This window comes from Theropithecus gelada, chromosome 16 (assembly GCF_003255815.1).
Source record: "Theropithecus gelada isolate Dixy chromosome 16, Tgel_1.0, whole genome shotgun sequence".
NCBI classification, from domain to species: domain Eukaryota; kingdom Metazoa; phylum Chordata; class Mammalia; order Primates; family Cercopithecidae; genus Theropithecus; species Theropithecus gelada.
Window position 1 is genome coordinate 66,255,190 of NC_037684.1, and position 17,328 is coordinate 66,272,517.

Sequence of the window (17,328 nt, forward strand, 5' to 3'; positions counted from 1 at the left end):
CAAGGTGGGCAGATCGCTTGAGCTCAGGAGTTCGAGACCAGCCTGGGCAACATAGCACGACCTTGTCTCTACAAAAAATAAAAAACAAAACTAGCCAGGCATGGTGGTGCATGCCTGTAGTCCCAGCTACTTGGGAGGCTGAAGCAGGAGGATCTCTTGAGCCTGGGAGGTTGAGGCTGCAGTAAGCTATGATTATATCACTACACTTTAAAGCCTGGGTTAAAAAAAATCCTATCAAAAATATTTAATCTGAATTTAATGATGAGTGGGGAAAATCAAGATAGTTTTTTAAAAGGTACCTTGTGGCAGGGCATGGTGGCTCACGCCTGTAATCCCAGCACTTTGGGAGGCCCAGGTGGGCAGATCACAAGGTCAGAAGTTCGAGACCAGCCTGGACAACACAGTGAAACCCCGTCTCTACTAAAAATACAAAAATTAGCCGGGCATGGTGGTGGGCACATGTAATCCCAGTTACTCAAGAGGCAGAGTCTGGAGGATCATTTGAACCTGGGAGGTGGAGGTTGCAGTGAGCTGAGATCTGGCCACTGCACTCCAGCCTGGGCGACAGGGCAAGACTCTGTCTCAAAAAAAAAAAAAAAAAAAAAAAAAGGCACAGCTTCCTAAACTCTAAAAAATGAGCACTGTGATGAATTAAAAAAAACAAAGGCTAGATGAAGATCGGCTGGGGCTGGGGAGTTTTCTCCCAGGTGTCAGCAGCCTGAGTGAGAGAAGGAAGGGCCAGTTCTTGAGGCCAGCATCAGAAAACTGTCACCCCAAGCCATGGTTTCGGGTTGAGTCCCCAAGGTGTGTCCAGAGGCAAGTCTCCTTTCTGGGCCTCCATAACCCACTGCCAAGCAGGCAATCATGAAAACAAGGGATGGATTTTGGCCGGGCGCGGTGGCTCAAGCCTGTAATCCCAGCACTTTGGGAGGCCGAGACGGGCGGATCACGAGGTCAGGAGATCGAGACCATCCTGGCTAACACGTGAAACCCCGTCTCTACTAAAAAAAATACAAAAATTAGCCGGGAGCGGTGGCGGGCGCCTGTAGTCCCAGCTACTCGGGAGGCTGAGGCAGGAGAATGGCGTGAACCCGGGAGGTGGAGCTTGCAGTGAGCTAAGATCCAGCCACTGCATTCCCGCCTGGGGGACAGAGCGAGACTCCGTCTCAAAAAAAAAAAAAAAAAAAAAAAAAGAAAAGGGATGGATTTCAAAGGAACACAGATTCCTTATTTTGTGTTCCAGTTATTCTCATTTCAACAAATTACGGTCATCACAGTCCGCCTTTATTTTGCTTAATAATGCAATCCATGAAAATTTCAATCAAATTTAATGATAAATTAACTATGACATTAAAGTAAATTGAGCATTAAGAATAATGGAATGAGTAGACTTTTGGGTACTCAGAGACGGGTCTAAATGCCTTCTGGAGCGGCCTGCCTTGCAGGTATCTCTCCCCTTTCCCTCACCCAAACTGCTCTTGGCCTTGCCTTCTTGTTGGGGAAACATTTTCCTACAAAGAAAGGACTTTCCCATGTCAGGAAGAGGCTTGGCCAAACGCGGGGCAGGCAGGAGGGGAAATGGGTCTTGGCCAGTCTTGTTTCCCAAAATCTTCCTGAGTTGACTTACCCTCGGAGTGAGGATGCCACCGCCCACCCCAGGAGGCCTGTGCAGACAGACCCTGCTAGCCAGAGTGGGAGATGGTACCAAGGACAGCCTCTTCAATGATGCATCCTGGCTGGCTCCAAGCCAATCATCTAAAAGGCCATGGAAGTCCTGAGGAGGGCTGAGACCTGCCTAAGCACCACTCAGTCCCCTTCTTGTCCCAGAGTCGAGGATGAACATGCCTCAGAGTCACCTAGAGGACAAACGTTGCTGGGTCCCACCCCCCAGTGTCTGATTCAGGAGCTCCGAATGGGGTCTGAGTTCTCAAGTGATGCTGAAGGTCTGGGGACCACACTTTGAGAACGAGCATTCGCGATCCATTCAGCGGGGATGGGACGGCCCCTGGAGGAGACCTTGTGTCCCCCAGAATGGAAGACAAGCCACAGAGATAAACAAGCCACAGAGCCCTGCTCTTAAGATCCTACATGGCAAGTGGGCAAAGGACATACACAGACACCTTTTTATTTTATTTTATTTTTTTTGAGACGAAGTTTTGCTTTTGTCGCCCAGGCTGGAGTACAATGGCATGATCTCAGCTCACTGCAACCTCCGCCTCCCGGGTTCTCCTGCCTCAGCCTCCTGAGTAGCTGGGATTACAGGTGCCCACCACCACGCCTGGCTAATTTTTGTATTTTTAGTAGAGATAGGGTTTCACCATGTTGGTCAGGCTGGTCTTGAACTCCTGACCTTCAGATGATCCACCCACCTTGGCCTCTCAAAGTGTTGGGATTACAGGCGTGAGTCACTGCGCTCGGTCCAGACACTTTTCAAAAGAAGACATATATGCAGCCAACAAGCATATACAAAAATGCTCATCACCACTAATCATTAAAGAAAGGCAAATTGAAACCACAATGAGGTACCATGGCATGCCAATCAGAATGGCTATCATTAAAAAGTCAAAAAATAACAGGTGCTGGCAAGACTGCAGAGAAAAGGGAACACTTATACATGGTTGGAGGGAGTGTAAATGAGTTCAACCATGTGGTAAGCAAAGTGGTGATTCCTCAAAGAACTAAAAACAGAACTACCATGTGACCCAGCAATCCCATTACTGGGTATATACCCAAAGGAATAGAAATCTTTCTACATAAAGACACATGTGCGCATACGTTCATTGCAGCACTATTCACAATAGCAAAAACATGGAATCATCTTAAATGCCCATCAACGATAGACTGGATAAAGGAAATGTGGTACATGAACAACATGCAATACTATGCAGCCGTAACAAAGAATAAGATCAAGTCCTTTGTAGGGACATGGATGGAGCTGGAGGCCATAATCCTTAGCAAACTAATGCAGGAACAGAAAACAGGTTGGGGCAGAAGAGTAAAAGCAGTAGAATGTGGGAATTCGTTAGGGACCCATCACCCTGCTGCTTCTGCCACTCCTTCAGGATACCAGTCCTCAGGTGGAGCCCGGAGGTGCCTGCCACTGTCTCCGTCCTCTCTCATTTTGGGATTTCTCCCTCCCAGGAAGCCCACTGGGATTTCTCCAAATCCTCACTCCTGCAGGACTGAGCCCTGACTCAGACACCCTCTCTCGGGCTTTGCATGTATTCTCATTTTATCTTCCTGGCAACTCCACAGTGGAGGAAGAACAGCCTCATCGTATATGGGGAAACCGAGGATCACAGAAGCAAGGTATCCGAATCTAGACCCAGCTGACTGCAGAGTTCAAGCTTCGACCACGAAGTTATGGGATGGGCTATTTGCTCATCCACTTTCCATTTGAACATCCGTCGAAAGGCTGCTCAGTGCCACGCGCTACGTTAGATCTTCCCAGCAATCTGCATGCAATGTATTTGTAATGATATGTCTCGTGATGGTTTATTTCACGTTTCTCCTCCTTGCCAGACAGCCTGCTCTATGAGGGGATGGGGACCATCTTTTCCCTGCTGTTTCCCTCCTCGCTGGTACACTGTTGGGTACACACTGGCTGCTCAGGAGATGTTCCTTGGTGCAGTGGCCAGAGGCTAGGGATATAAGGCACCATCTCCGCTCTCAACAGTTCCATAAACAAGTCACTGTAATTCTTCGGGATAAACCTGCCAGTGGAGTAAGCCCGAGGTGCTGAGGTTACTGGAAGGACTGGGGGTCCGGGGGAGGAATCTTAGATTTAGGTAATAATAGTAGGCCCCAGCAGACAGAGGGGTGGGAAGGTGAGAAGGATACTGCAGGAAGGGAAAGGACCCAGGATGAGAGGGTATGCCCCACAGGTGGGGACCGTGTTGCTCAGTTTGGCGGAGCTCAGAGTCAGGGAGTAGACAAGACTGAGGTGAGAAGGGGTCTTTGCAGGGGTGCCGAGGTCTATCCTGAAAGCAGGACAGCGGGGACCACAGAAGCACCCTGCAGGAGAGTAACGATTCATCAGGCTGCTGCCTGGGGTAAGCACCCCCACTACAGCACAGAGGACAGGCTGGAGGCAGAACGCGACTGTGGCCACCAGGGAAGTCTGCAGTGATGGGGGACGGGGGGTCATGATAGCAGCCGGGAGCAGTGTCGTCAAGCGGGGATTAGAAGAAGCCTGGGATACTTCTACAAGTAGCCTTGACAACACCAAGAAGTCAATTCAGTGATGCCCATCCAGGGGCAATTTTACCCCCACCCCAGAAACATGTAGCAATGTGGAGACATTACTGGTTGTCACAGCTGGGTGGGGTCGGGGATGGATGCTATTATCCTCTGATGGGAGGGGCCAGGGAAGCTGATAAACATCTACAATGCATGGGACAGTCCCCCAACAACAAAGAGCTATCCAACCCAAAATGTCAATGGTGCTGAGGTTGAGAAACCCTGAGTTCACTGACCTGGGAGGAGAGGAAGCATGTTTCCATCCGTGGGGATGGAAGATGGGAGAACAGTCCCTTCAGAGAGAGGGAGGCAGCGGCAGCAGAGGGGCATGGTGAGAGCTGTGTGTGCGCACATGTCCCAGAAGCTACTGGAGCCTCAGCGTTTATTTGCAACGGTCTAGTGCAAACTTATGCACAGATGAGGAAACTGAGACACAGAATGTTTACCTCTCCAGTTCACTGTAAGTGGCAGAGCAGGGTCTAGAATCAGCTTCCTAATTCCTGGGCCACCACTTTTAACCTTGCTGTGTCCTTTCTGTGACCTCTAGACCTCCAAATCAGGGTTCCTATGTTCCTGGATCAGAAGGGCTGGGAGGGCCACATAGCTCCATCCTATGGTGCTCCAAAGCCCAGGGAGGGAAGAGAAGGTGGGAGAAGACTTTCTACATATGGATTCCTGTCCTCCCCTGGGTGACATTTTCCAGATGCTTAACACCAGGGTCCAGCCACACCTCTGAAAAGACTTCATCCTCCTCCCGAGGCCTCCCAGGCATAGCAGTAGCCTCACTGCCATCCTAAAGATCCACTTTCTGTTGATCAACAAAAGCAAATAATGTGCCAGCCACAGTTCTCAGCATTTTACGTGTATTAGCTCATTTAATCCTCAAAACAGCCCTGTAAGGCAAGTGCTATTATTATCCCCATTGTACAGATAAGGAAACTGAGGCACAGAGAGGCTAAGTCACCTATGCAGGATCGCACAGTTTGTGCATGGAATGGTGGACCAGGGTCTGAACCCAGGCAAGCCGGCTTCAGTCTAGGCTCTCAGCCTCTGTCACACTACCTTTCCAACACACTAAGGTGTAAATGTGCCCGCTCCCCACCCAAGACAGGGGCTCAAAAAGGAAGGGTGCTCAAGAGGGAGCCAGAGGGGAGCACACCTCCCCGTGTGTACTGCACAGGGCAAATTCCGGCAGGCGGTCCCACCCTCACTTCCCCGGAGACCAGTGTCCTCAGCAAAGCTGCATCTTTGCTCTTGCACCAACTCTGTTGCTTCCAACCCTCAGGTAAATGGAGGGACACCCTCGTCCCTCCCCTGTGGCTGGGGTCCACTGTGCCGCTGGCGTTCCTGTAGGGCTTCTCCGCACAGGAGCAGCCAGAAGCACAAGGGCTGCCTCCCAGCAGCTCTCTGAGGGGCACGCAATGGGACATACCAGCTAGAAAACCACCTGGCCGGGGTGTGAGAGCCACTGAACGCACGTGTGACCCACCCAAGGCGTCCGACATAGGGAGGCCCCAAGGCACGCCCCTCCCCCGAGTCCTGGCCCAGCAGGAGCCTGTGGGGAGCAGAGGCTACAGGATCCTTGCACGTCCTGTTTGACCACCTTGCCTGCCGCAGAGAAGGGAAAATGGTTTGACAACAGAGGGCTCAAGTCCAACTGTCTCTGAATTTTCTCCCAGAGGAAAGCGGACCGGGGACGGTATGGGAGAGGAAAAAGCCAGCCCCGGAGCTCTGTGGAACAGAGAAGAAGAGAAGACACGATCCCAAGGGTTCCCCTCCAGCCCCTAGCTCCCACCCCGGGTTCTGTGGCTACGCTGCGAAGCCCCGAAGCTGAGGACCACAGGAGTCCCCACACTCCTCTTCCCAGGTGAGAGTGTGGCCGGGTGGCTCTGTTGCCCTCTTTTCTGAAACCCTCTAGATTCAGACGCGTTCATGCTCCTGCCAAGGGCTGTGAGCTGCCGCGAGCACCCGTCACTCCCAATCAAACAGCACACTCCACCTGCCACCCCACACGAGGGACAGCGGAAACAAGACCCAACAAGGCTGCCAGACCCTGAGCTCTGCTGTCAGGGAGCCCACGTGTCTGTCCCCCGAAAACTAGCTCCAGGCTACGGGTGGGGAAGAAAGAGCGTCAGAATCCAGCTCCATTCTTGCTCTGGACCCACCACCCTTTGCTGCCCAGGCCTGGAAACTTCTGCTCTGTGGGATCAGACAGCACGGGAAGCGGCTCACCTCATCCCTACATACCACGGACAGTGAAGTTCACGTCCCAGCCTCCTGAGACCTGAACCATCCCCTCCCTGCTGAGTGTCTCCTTCTTGGGAAACCATGAACTCTGGAAGATGAGAACCCAGAGAAAGAGGCTGAGCATGGGAGAGCAGTGCGTGTGGAAGGGAAAAGGCACCTGTGGGCCAAGGCCAAGGCCAGGTGGTACACTGGGAAGTGCCCTGGGCCGGCAGCCAGGAGACCTGGGTTCAAGCCCTGAGCTCTGCTCCTCACTTGTTTTGTGACCTGTGGTCCCTCCTTTGCTCAGTATCCTCGGCAAAAAAATTCTCCAAGGCAAGAGTGTTTACTTAAAACCTCTGGGGCACTGGTTCAAATGCAGATTTTCCAGTCTGGCCCCAGAGAAAACAACTTGTATAGCGGGGGTGTCATCTGCATTTTAAACAAAGGTCTTGGAGGTTTCAGAGCACACTTGGCAGACTCCCTCATGAGAAGCAATGACATGGCTCAGCGGGAAGGAACAGGGAAGGCAGGCGTGGGCGAGGTGTGCTGCCCGCTCTGACCACACCTGAAGCTCTGGCTGCAAGACGAAGTCCAGCAGGTGGCCCAGGCACCATCACTAAACACCTTTAAGGCAACCCTCCATGACGTAACACTCTGCTTTTCACTTTGCATTTTTGTTTTCCTTTTAGAATTCAAATACGTCTCCCACTCCCACCCCCCACTTTCTCCTCCCCCTCCTTTTTATGTATTTCAGAAGACGGTGGAGAGCTCCTGCTGTGTCCCAGCATTCTGGGGCATTTTGTGACAATTTGAAGATGGGCCACTGTACCCTCTGGAACTCTGCACCCGAGCCTGCCCACACCCCCTCCCCACCAGCTCCATCAACTCCACCAGTAATGCAAAGGCTGCTGCTACCCACGGTCCAAGCAGGCTGAGTCGTTCTGCCCCGCCCTTGGAGACACCGTCCATCAGCACAGGGCATTCCAAAGGAGCTCATGACACAAGGAACCCAAGCCAGCTCCAGAAGGGGCACTGTGGTAAGGGCATAGATTTCAAATCCTGATACTTCCCAGCTGGGTGACCGCGAGCAAGGTGCAGCTCTGTGCCTCAGTTTCCTCATCTGTCAACAGGGTGATATACTGTGTACAGAGCACTTACTATATGCAGGCTCTGTTCTAAGTGCTTTCCATGGATGGACCCATTTAGTCTCTACACCATCCCTAAGGCACAGACCACCCGCCACCCCCCCCATTTCCCCACTTGATGGTTATTGACTGAGACGGGAAGGAGTCAAGAAACTTGCCCCAGGCTGCTGCCCAGTCATTAATATAACTGACACTCTGGCCTCAGAGTCCACGTTTGTCGTTGTCATTACACTATATTGATTCTACAACTCACACTTCCTATAGCTAATGGATAATTAAATGAGCTGCTTGGATCCCTACTTGCGCATCATAAATGCATACAAAAGTTGCAGCAATTGCCATCGTTAATTGTTTACCTAAACTTTTTCTCCCAAAGCAGGATGTGCAGCCTGGATGAAGCAGGGAAATACACCCACTCTTGGTTTTGTCTCTAGGGGGGTGGTTGGAATGGCTCAGAGCTGTGTGAGTTGGAGTCTAAGAGAGCAATCCCCCGTTCCCTGCTCTCCTGTATTTGTGTCAAAATAGCGAACCTGGGACCACACTTGTCAGGTCTGTGCCTCTCAGGGGGGCAATGATGTCCAGCCCCACCTGCCCCAAGCACAGGGCTGAGGAGCAGAGGTGGGGTGTGGGGCTCCCCCTCATCTCTGCATGGGGATGGGCGGGGGGGGGTCTCCCTCATATCCACATGGGGGTGGGCATCTCGAAGCGCCCTGGGAGGCAGGCTGGCCTCCTAGGCACAAGCTGCCTGCTCCCGTCAGGAACTCCTAGGAACTCTATTCTTAGGGTGCTTTCTCTTGCTTTTAACTTTGACATCTTCCAGAAGTTACCCCGCACAAAAGCAACCCTGCCGCGGCTGTAATTTACACGTCACTTCACTTGCGCTGAGCGCAGTCCACCCCCTTCAACCCACTCCCGCACGCGTACCTTCCCCTCCTGCCCTGAAAAAAATGGCTTCTGCATCATCCCAGCCACCCTCCTTCCACTTGCTCACCAGGAGAGAAGTGAAATGTGAAATTGACAGGAGAAGGGGCGGTGGGAGGGGGACGTGGATGGGGAACTTCAGCAAAATCCGAGCTTTGGAACTTCCCTGTCTCCAGGTTGGGCATCACTTCTGCTTGGCGGTCCACATCGCCATGGCAACAGCCCAGCCAAATGCCCCAGCTCACAGCCACCCTGAGAGTCCCCTTCTGGAGCCACTTACCGTGATGGTGTTTTCCTTGCTCTGCTTTTTGCTTGGTGATGAGGATCCCAGGTTCTGGGGAGAGAGGCAAGAAATATCATCAAAGCTGTTCTCCATATTGGACATTTTTCCCCCCCCCCATTCAGGTTCCCTGAGGGTGGAGGCGCTGGGGAAGTTCAGGGATGCTCAGTCTGCTGTCAACTCCTAAGTCACCATATTCTGGGCCAGGGCAGGCAGGGGTCTCCCTGACCCCACGCTGTTCCCACACCCAGCTCTCGGGCGGAAGGCAAATTAAGGAAGCCTCCTGCACAGGCTCTGAGAGAACTGCTCCAAACCAGGTCTCCCCTCCTCTTCTCTCAGTCTGTGATTTGGGGAGTTAACCCCTCCGCTGCCCTCTGCTGGTGAACATTCTGCGTGCCGCTTGCCGCCTGAAGCCCCGGAATCCACTGGGGAGAAGAGAGTTAAGGCCACCACCTCCTGGCACTGAGGACTCAGCACACGACATTTTATTCTGAAACCCCCGGGTCCAAAACATCAAACCTAAACAGCACTGAGGCGCTGCTCAGTCACCTCCCCGACTCCCCGTTTCCCCAACCCCGTGAGCCAGGAGGGATTTCTCAGCCAAGCCGACTTCCAGCTTCCATTCAGTCTTTAGATTGCCTTTTGACGTCTTCCACTGCCAGCAAGAAAACCAGAGTCCCAAGTACCTCTGAGCCTTGAGGTCCTCAGCAGCCTGCCAAAGTCCTGGGATTGGTCTGGCAGAGAAAATTAAGGACTGCCAGTGGAAAATGCCACATGTGTCCTAACAGACTATGACTCTGAAGAGTATTTGATACTGGGTCTCTGTTGTTCTATTAGCAATTACGTTAGGGGTTCAATACCAGAGATCCCCAAGCAGGAACTGGGATGTCTCCCATCCTGAGCCACACAGCGACCTAGGAAGCAGGCTTACCCCTAAGGCACCGCAGGTGGTCATCATACATGTGTCTCAGGACTTGTGCATGACCTCTTTTTTTTTTTTTTTTTTTTTTTTTAAGATGGAGTCTCACCCCGTCACTCAGGCTGGAGTGCAGTGGCGTCATCGTGGCTCGCAGCAACCTATGCCTCGCAGGTTCAAGCAATTATCCTGCCTCAGCCTCCTAAGTAGCTGGGATTACAGGTGCCCGCCAGCATACCCGGCTATTTTTTGTATTTTTAGTAGAGACAGGGTTTCAACATGTTGGCCTAGCTGGTCTCGAACTCTTGACCTCAGGCAATCCACCTGCCTCGGCCTCCCAAAGTGCTGGAATTACAGGCATGAGCCACTGCAGCCGGCCTGGCCTTACTCTTCCTTAGTAGAAGATAAGGAAGTGGTTGCCACTTTATAGATAAAGGCCTGAAAAAGCATGGAGGGGCTTCAACAAAAGGGAACCACTGGCTCGGGGTGGGGGGCACCCCACCCCTCAGGCCAGCACGACCCTAGACACCTGGCCAAATGACCATCTGCAGGTGAGGGCCAGCCTTTGCCTCAGAAACCCATCAGCAAATTAGGTAAACCAGGGAGCTTGACTATGCCCCTGCTAAGGTCTCATCCCCTTACTCCATACAGTCTTACTTGGGTTGCCAATTAAAGTCATCTCAGGAAAACTGATATTCTTAGGGTGTCTAGCAAAAATGAACCTTATAGAGCATTAATTTCACACAGACAAGAAAACGATTACTAGCCTTGAGACCCTGGCCAGAGAATCTGACTTCTTTGAGCCTCAATTTCTCCATCTGTAAAATGGATGGTTATCACTGGTCCTCAAGCTTTGAGGTGCACCAGAATCAACTGAGGAAAGTGTCCAAAATGGAGTCCCAGCTGCACTCTCAGCTGCTGGGCCTGATCCAGCAGGTCCCAGGTGGCGCCAGCATCTCTGATTTGCAGAATCTGTGGACCTCACTTGGAGACACATGGATCTGATCTACACTGTGGTTTCACTGTGTTTCTCTACTTACGGCAACTCCTCTAGCGACCCCAACAGGCTCCCGGCCAACGTCAACTTTATGGCCAACTACAGCTTCCACAGACATTTTTAGTGCATCATCTCATCCAGCTGGCCCACCCTATACCTTCCCAAGTGATCAGCTCTGCCAATTTTGGCAACTTGATAGAACTGCACAGGGAGAAAGGCAGACGGAGCCTACAGGGCAGGAGGTACCAGTCACCAAGGAGAAGAGACAGGGATAGGAGTCTCTCTCTCCATAGATTCATTCACATACAGACACTAGTCAAGCAAATACATGCCAGGAAGGGGAACGAGTAGCCTTTAGGACGGATTCTGCAGTCTACAGGAGTCTGCCTTCCTGTCATGGACACATTACCACCATCACCACCACGTTCCCACTGCAGCCTTCCAGGGAGGGCAGCCAGCATTCTAGCAGCCCTGGCAACAACCTTCGAGTCTACCTACGGATGCTGACGATGTTGGTGGTAAGGGGGCTAAGAGGGGAGAAGCAATGCAAGAGCTACTGCCTACTGAGTGCTTGCTTATTACGGCAGGCTCCAGGTCAGCCATCTGACATATTTAATCTCATTTCATCCTTACAACCCCAGCGAGTTAAATGGCATCAACTCCATTTTACAGATCATGAAATTGGGGTTTGCAGAAGTAAAACTGTCCAGGGTCACAAGGCTACTAAACAGAGGAGTGGAAATTAGAATCCAAACCTGTATAACTCTTTCCTCTATCTCCCGCCATCTCTCCACTTTGAGACCTGAGACAATATCTTGTTTCCTATGTGTCTTTGCAGGAGGGCAAAAAAGATTTCCATCAACCACAAACATATATTTTGGGACCACTGTGTATAAGTCTCTGTAGAATAAGGTTCGATGCAGAGGTCGCACCTCGTCCCTATAACTTGGCTAGGATAGGAATACAAGTAATGGCACTGAAGGTGGGTGTTCCACGTGTAGGTGACAGCACCTTCCCTGGTCTCTGCTCTATTAGCAGTGTTTTACCTCAACCACTGTGGGCCAAGGTAGGTCACAGGCAATCTTAGGCTCTGCCTGTGCTGCTGATAACCTGTGCCTACTGCTCCAACTTCAGATACATATCACATGCATTTTATATATATATATATATATATACACACACACACACACACACACACACACACACACACGTGACACACACACTCTCATAATGCTCCACTGAAAGGGCCCAGAAGGAATGACATCTCATCACAGTTGACAACACCTACTGGCTAGAAATTGGTTTCCAAATATTATCGGAAGCTCCTTGGTACTAATTCCAAAGGCAAGGTATTTGGAATATCTCAGTGTACAAAGATGTAAGAAAGTATTCAAAGAATAACGGAGAGATAACAAAAGAACATAAACAACTTAAAAGGGCTCCCACAGGCCAAATGTGGGACGATTTGAGCACAAATATGAATGAATGACTGCAACTAACTAACTCACTCCAAGGGGGAGGGGAGAGAACATTTATTTCAGAAGAACGCCAATAAGAAATGTACAAGAAATTGATGACCACCATTTGCAAACCCCAGTGTCAAAGAGGATTCAGGCCGCAATCCTCATGGACGCTGAAAGCAGCGGATGGAAAGATTGTCAGGGCACAGGATATTCACAGGGTCTTAACTGGTACCTCACAGATGACTGACAAATTAGAAAGGGAAAATGTACCCCTGCGAAGGAGAAATCTGGCAGCCAGCACCTTAACCGAGAGTGCAAACTGCGCCTCATGAGCAGGGTGCTAACCTGGGTGGCTGTGCCTTCAAATGCAGTAAGAAGAACCCCACATGCCCTGTCCAGCATTCTTGCCCAGACTGCAGAATCTGAACCTAAGCATAAGAGAACGGTCAGATCAAGAATGCAGGTTCTTCTATAAGACACCTGACCTGGACTCCTCAAACATAAATTGTCAAGGTGATGAAAAACAAAAGAAAAAAAGGTGTAAGGGATCGAGTGTAGAGGCGACAGACTGAGGCAACGACTTGGATAAAACATTCTATCCATGTGACAGAATATTCTTCAGCCATAAAAAGGAATGGAGTGCTGATCCACACCACGACGTGAATGCACCTTGGAGTTCCAGGTGACAGAGGCCAGACACAAAAGACCACAGACAGTATGATACCATTATAGGAAATGTCCAGAAGAGGCAATTCCATAGAGACAGAAAGATTAGGGGCTGCCTAAGTCTTCAGAGGATTCTGTTTGGGGTGATGAAATGTTCTAAAATTGATCTGATAATGGCTGTACAACTTTGTAAATACAGGAAAAAACACTGAATTGTACCTTGTAAATGGGTGAATTGTATGGGTAGGTGAATTATAGCTCAATAAAGCAGATTTAGGGGGAGAGAGAGAGAGAGAAACTGAAGAGACACAGCAACCAACGTATCTGTGTGTGAACTTGAATGGATCCTGGACTGGGGAGAAAAGCAGCTATAAAAGGGATTGGGGGGCCAGGTGTGGTGGTGTGGTGGTGCATGGCTGTAAGGTGGCACACGCCTGTAATCCTAGTGCTTTGAGAGGCTGAGGTGGGAGGATTGTTTGAGCCCAGGAGTTCTAGGATTCATGAGTTATAATGGTGTCACTGTACTGCAGCCTGAGGGACAGAACAAGACCCCCCCACCCCTTCTTTTTTCTTAAAAAAAAAAAAAAAAAGCATTTTTTGAGACAATTGAGGAATCTGGAGTGTATATATTAGGTGATATTATTGAACTAATGTTTTCTTAAATATGATAATGGTATTATCATGATGTCTTCTTCCTGGAAGATACACTCTCAAATATTTGCATTTGAAACAGTAAGGCAGAAACGTGCCTTAAAATAATCTAGGGGGTGGAGGGCAAGGGGATTGGGGGAGGGGATGGGAGCACAAATAAAACGAGATTGGCCAAAGGCAGGTAATCGTTGGGCTTAATTAATAGATTTGTGGTACCTTATTATATATTCCCTCTACTTTTGTAAAGGCTTGCAAATGCCTATAATAAGAGTATTTGTTTTAAATTTCCTTTGCCTATGATTCCAGAGAACTCTTCTCCTCCATTTATTTTGTAAAGGCCTGCCCAGGGGTCAGGACACCCCACCTGGGCATCTCTGCGTCACCCTGAGGCCTGGCAGGGGGTGATACCCCACAGGAAGCGCTTGGTAAACTGGAGTGGGTCATTCACTAGTGATTCGGCAAGTCCCCCACTCCAAATGTCTTCTCAGCCCATTTCCTCCCCCTGCCAATAATCTGGGTCCCATCCCTTCAGCAGATGGGATCTCGTACAAAACCCTGCAAAGGCTTCCCAGTGCGGTTAGGATAACCCCTGAGCTCCTCGTGGTAGGCCTGTGCAGACTACCCCAGCCTCACTTCCCACCCTCCCCGTGCCTGCTAATTTAGTAAGCCACAGCTGTACTGGGTCTCTGTGGGTTCTTTGAAAACATGGTTCCTCCTTCCTGCCTCCAGGCATCCACGATGCTATTCCCTCTCCTGGAAAAGCCATTCTTTCTCCACCTCTTTGCCAAGTGAAACCCTTGCTCATCATTCCAGTCTTAGAAGAGGTATATTTTCTTAAGGTGTCCATTCCTGACATTGCTAGCACCAGGCTAGGTTCTCACAGCATCCACTTCCTCCAGCCCTTATCACTGCTGAAATTGCACCATTATTTATCTGCTCTTTTTCCCACACCAGCCATAAAACTCCATCAAGGCAGGGCTATAGATATCACCTATGTCTCAGTGCCTGACAAAGACCAAAACTGCTCAATAAGAACATGTGTTACTGAATTATTGAGGTAGGTAGGAGGTGGTGGAGATTAAACATCTCACTTCTTTCTCCACTCAGAACTCCATGCTCCAATGGATCCCTTAAGTTTCCAAGCCCTTCGTCCCATTCTCTCTCCTCTCTCCTGTGTCTAGAGGGTCTTTCTGGGAAGTTCGTGAGAAGCCAGAACAACTGAAAGGTGGATCACAAAAAGGCCCAGGCACTGGTAGGCAGGAAGAGAAGGGACCGGCTAAGACGTGATTCTGCAAAGGCAGTAAGCCTATTAACCTTTGATCTAGAACCGGAAATACCATTTGACCCAGCAATCCTATTACTGAGTATACCCAAAGGAATATAAATCATTCTACCATAAAGACACATGCACACATGTTTATTGCTACGCTGTTTACAATAGCAAAGACTTGGAACCAACCGAAATGCCCATCAATGATGGATTGGATAAAGAAAATGTGGCACATATGCACGATGGAATACTATGCAGCCATAAAAAAGAATGAGCTCATGTCCTTTGCAGGGACATGGATGAAGCTGGAGGCCAACAATCTCAGCAAATACAGGAACAGAAAACCAAACACTGCATGTTCTCACTCATAAGTGGGAGCTGAACAATGAGAACACATGGATACTGGTGGGGGAACATCACACACCAGGGCCTATTGGGGCATGGAGGGTAAGGGGAGGGAGAGCGTTAGGACAAATACCTACTGCACGTGGGGCTTAAAACCTAGATGACAGGGTGACAGGTGCAGCAAACCACCATGGCGCATGTGTACCTACGTAACAAACCTGCACGTTCTGCACATGTATCCCAGAACTTAAATAAATAAGACAATTGGCCTTTGATCCTTTGCCTCTGCCCCCCAATCAGGTGGGCTGCATTTATCCAGTACCTGGGCCGACTGCCCCAGGGCTGCAGAATTGAAACCCTCCACTGGGTGACACCAGATCACCACTACCTGTGCCCACCCATCCAGGTCTCCCAGGGCTGAGTGAAGGAGCAGGGCAGGCACCCTCAGGAACTGTGAGGCACCCGCTATCAGTCCTCCCCATGACACAGCACGGTGGGGACACGCTACTGCTATCCATGGAAAGTCCCTGTCCCCACCCCTCACTCCCCAAACATTCTTTTTTGTTTTGGTTTTGTTTTGTTTTGAGACGGAGTCTCGCTCTGTCGCCCAGGCTGGAGTGCAGTGGCCGGATCTCAGCTCACTGCAAGCTCCGCCTCCCGGGTTCAAACGATTCTCCTGCCTCAGCCTCCCGAGTAGCTGGGACTACAGGCGCCCGCCACCTCGCCTGTCTAGTTTTTGTGTTTTGTTTTTTTTTTTTTGTATTTTGTTTCAGTAGAGACGGGGTTTCACCGTGTTAGCCAGGATGGTCTCGATCTCCTGACCTCGTGATCTGCCCGTCTCGGTCTCCCAAAGTGCTGGGATTACAGGCTTGAGCCACCACGCCCGGCCTCCACCTCCCCAAACATTCTAATCTTCCTGATCAGCTTGCGCAAGGAGGGGCAGCTAAGAAGGGGGCGGAAAGAGATCACAAACGGGGTTTTGAGATCTGGGGCTTTCCAGTCTAGCTTTCATTACGGTAACCCTGAACATGCCACTTTACCCACCCAACACGCCGCATCCCAAGTGTTCCTTTGCTCCTTTATTCATTTACTGATGTTTAAGTGTAGTTATCATGGGTGGTAACTGACAGCAGGGATGGTGAATCTACTCGTCTGCAGGTCAGAGTGGGGTCTATACCTGAGCACCCTTTGTTGCCAAGTGCTCTCTGTAAACACTGAACCTTCTCAACGTTTTTCTATGTTTAACTCTTGGCACCTTTTTGGATAACCAGTCTGCAGGTTCACAAACCAGGACAAAAAGTAGTAGCTAGCTGGGCACGGTGGCCTGCGCCTGCAGTCCTAGCTACTCCAAAGGCTGAGGCGGGAGGATTGTTTGAGCTCAGCAGTTCCAAGCTGAGGCCACAGTGAGCTACGATCGCCTCTGTGAACAGCCAGTGCATTCCAGCACAGGCAACACAGGGAGACCCTGTTTCCTACTTTTTATTATTATTATTATTATTTTAAAAAGTAGTAGCTTTTATATCCAATCGTTACCTTTTCACAGCCTAAAAGAATGACATTCTACCTCCCAATCCTGGGACTGGTGAACAATGCACATTCGCCCTCTCCATGTACTGCATGATTTATTTTTGTTACCTGGAAGATACCTCAGCAACCAAGATTACCGTCCAAAAAGAGTCTGACTCAATCCGCCTGTTTTTAGGCAGCCACTAGCTATCCGGGCCTGAGTCTCTAGAGCTCGCCTCTCCTGAATTCCTCGTACTGGTACCTACTTTGTAGCTTTTTTTTTTTTTTTTAATAAAAAATTGTATCTATCTTCTATAAAAGGAAAATGTGTTCATTTTAGGAAATTTGAAACATAGCGAGAAGTGTAAAGAAGATAAAATGGCCCATGACCGCAGACCAAAGTTTCTCAACTTCAGCACGATTCATGTTTCCAAGTTGAGCGATTCTTTGTTGTCGTGTCCCGTGCATTGCGAGATACTGAGCATCATCCCTGGTGTCTGCCCACTAGTTGCCAGTAGCACCCGCTCCCCACGTGTGACAATCCAAATGTCTCCAGACATTGTCGAATGTCCCGATTGATAGCCACGATCTCAGACGCAGACAGAGCCACCACACATTTTCCAGTTTATTTTTCTTCTAGTCCTTCTTCCTAAGTATAGATTTCCTTCTGCCAAATAAGACTGACTATACACGCAATGTGTGT

The 17,328-nt window shown here is 50.0% G+C and overlaps 1 protein-coding gene across 5 annotated transcripts in view; it reads right to left on the bottom strand.

The window, feature by feature from the left end:
- The window catches only part of GAS7 (growth arrest specific 7), a 286,811-nt gene that overhangs the window by 38,929 nt on the left and 230,554 nt on the right, over positions 1 to 17,328 (bottom strand). For all 5 annotated transcript variants that reach the window (XM_025361025.1, XM_025361028.1, XM_025361026.1 and 2 more), the window contains one exon: positions 8,812 to 8,865. In XM_025361025.1, coding sequence (XP_025216810.1) covers positions 8,812 to 8,865 — 54 coding nt within the window. The remainder of the gene's footprint in view (positions 1 to 8,811; positions 8,866 to 17,328) is intronic.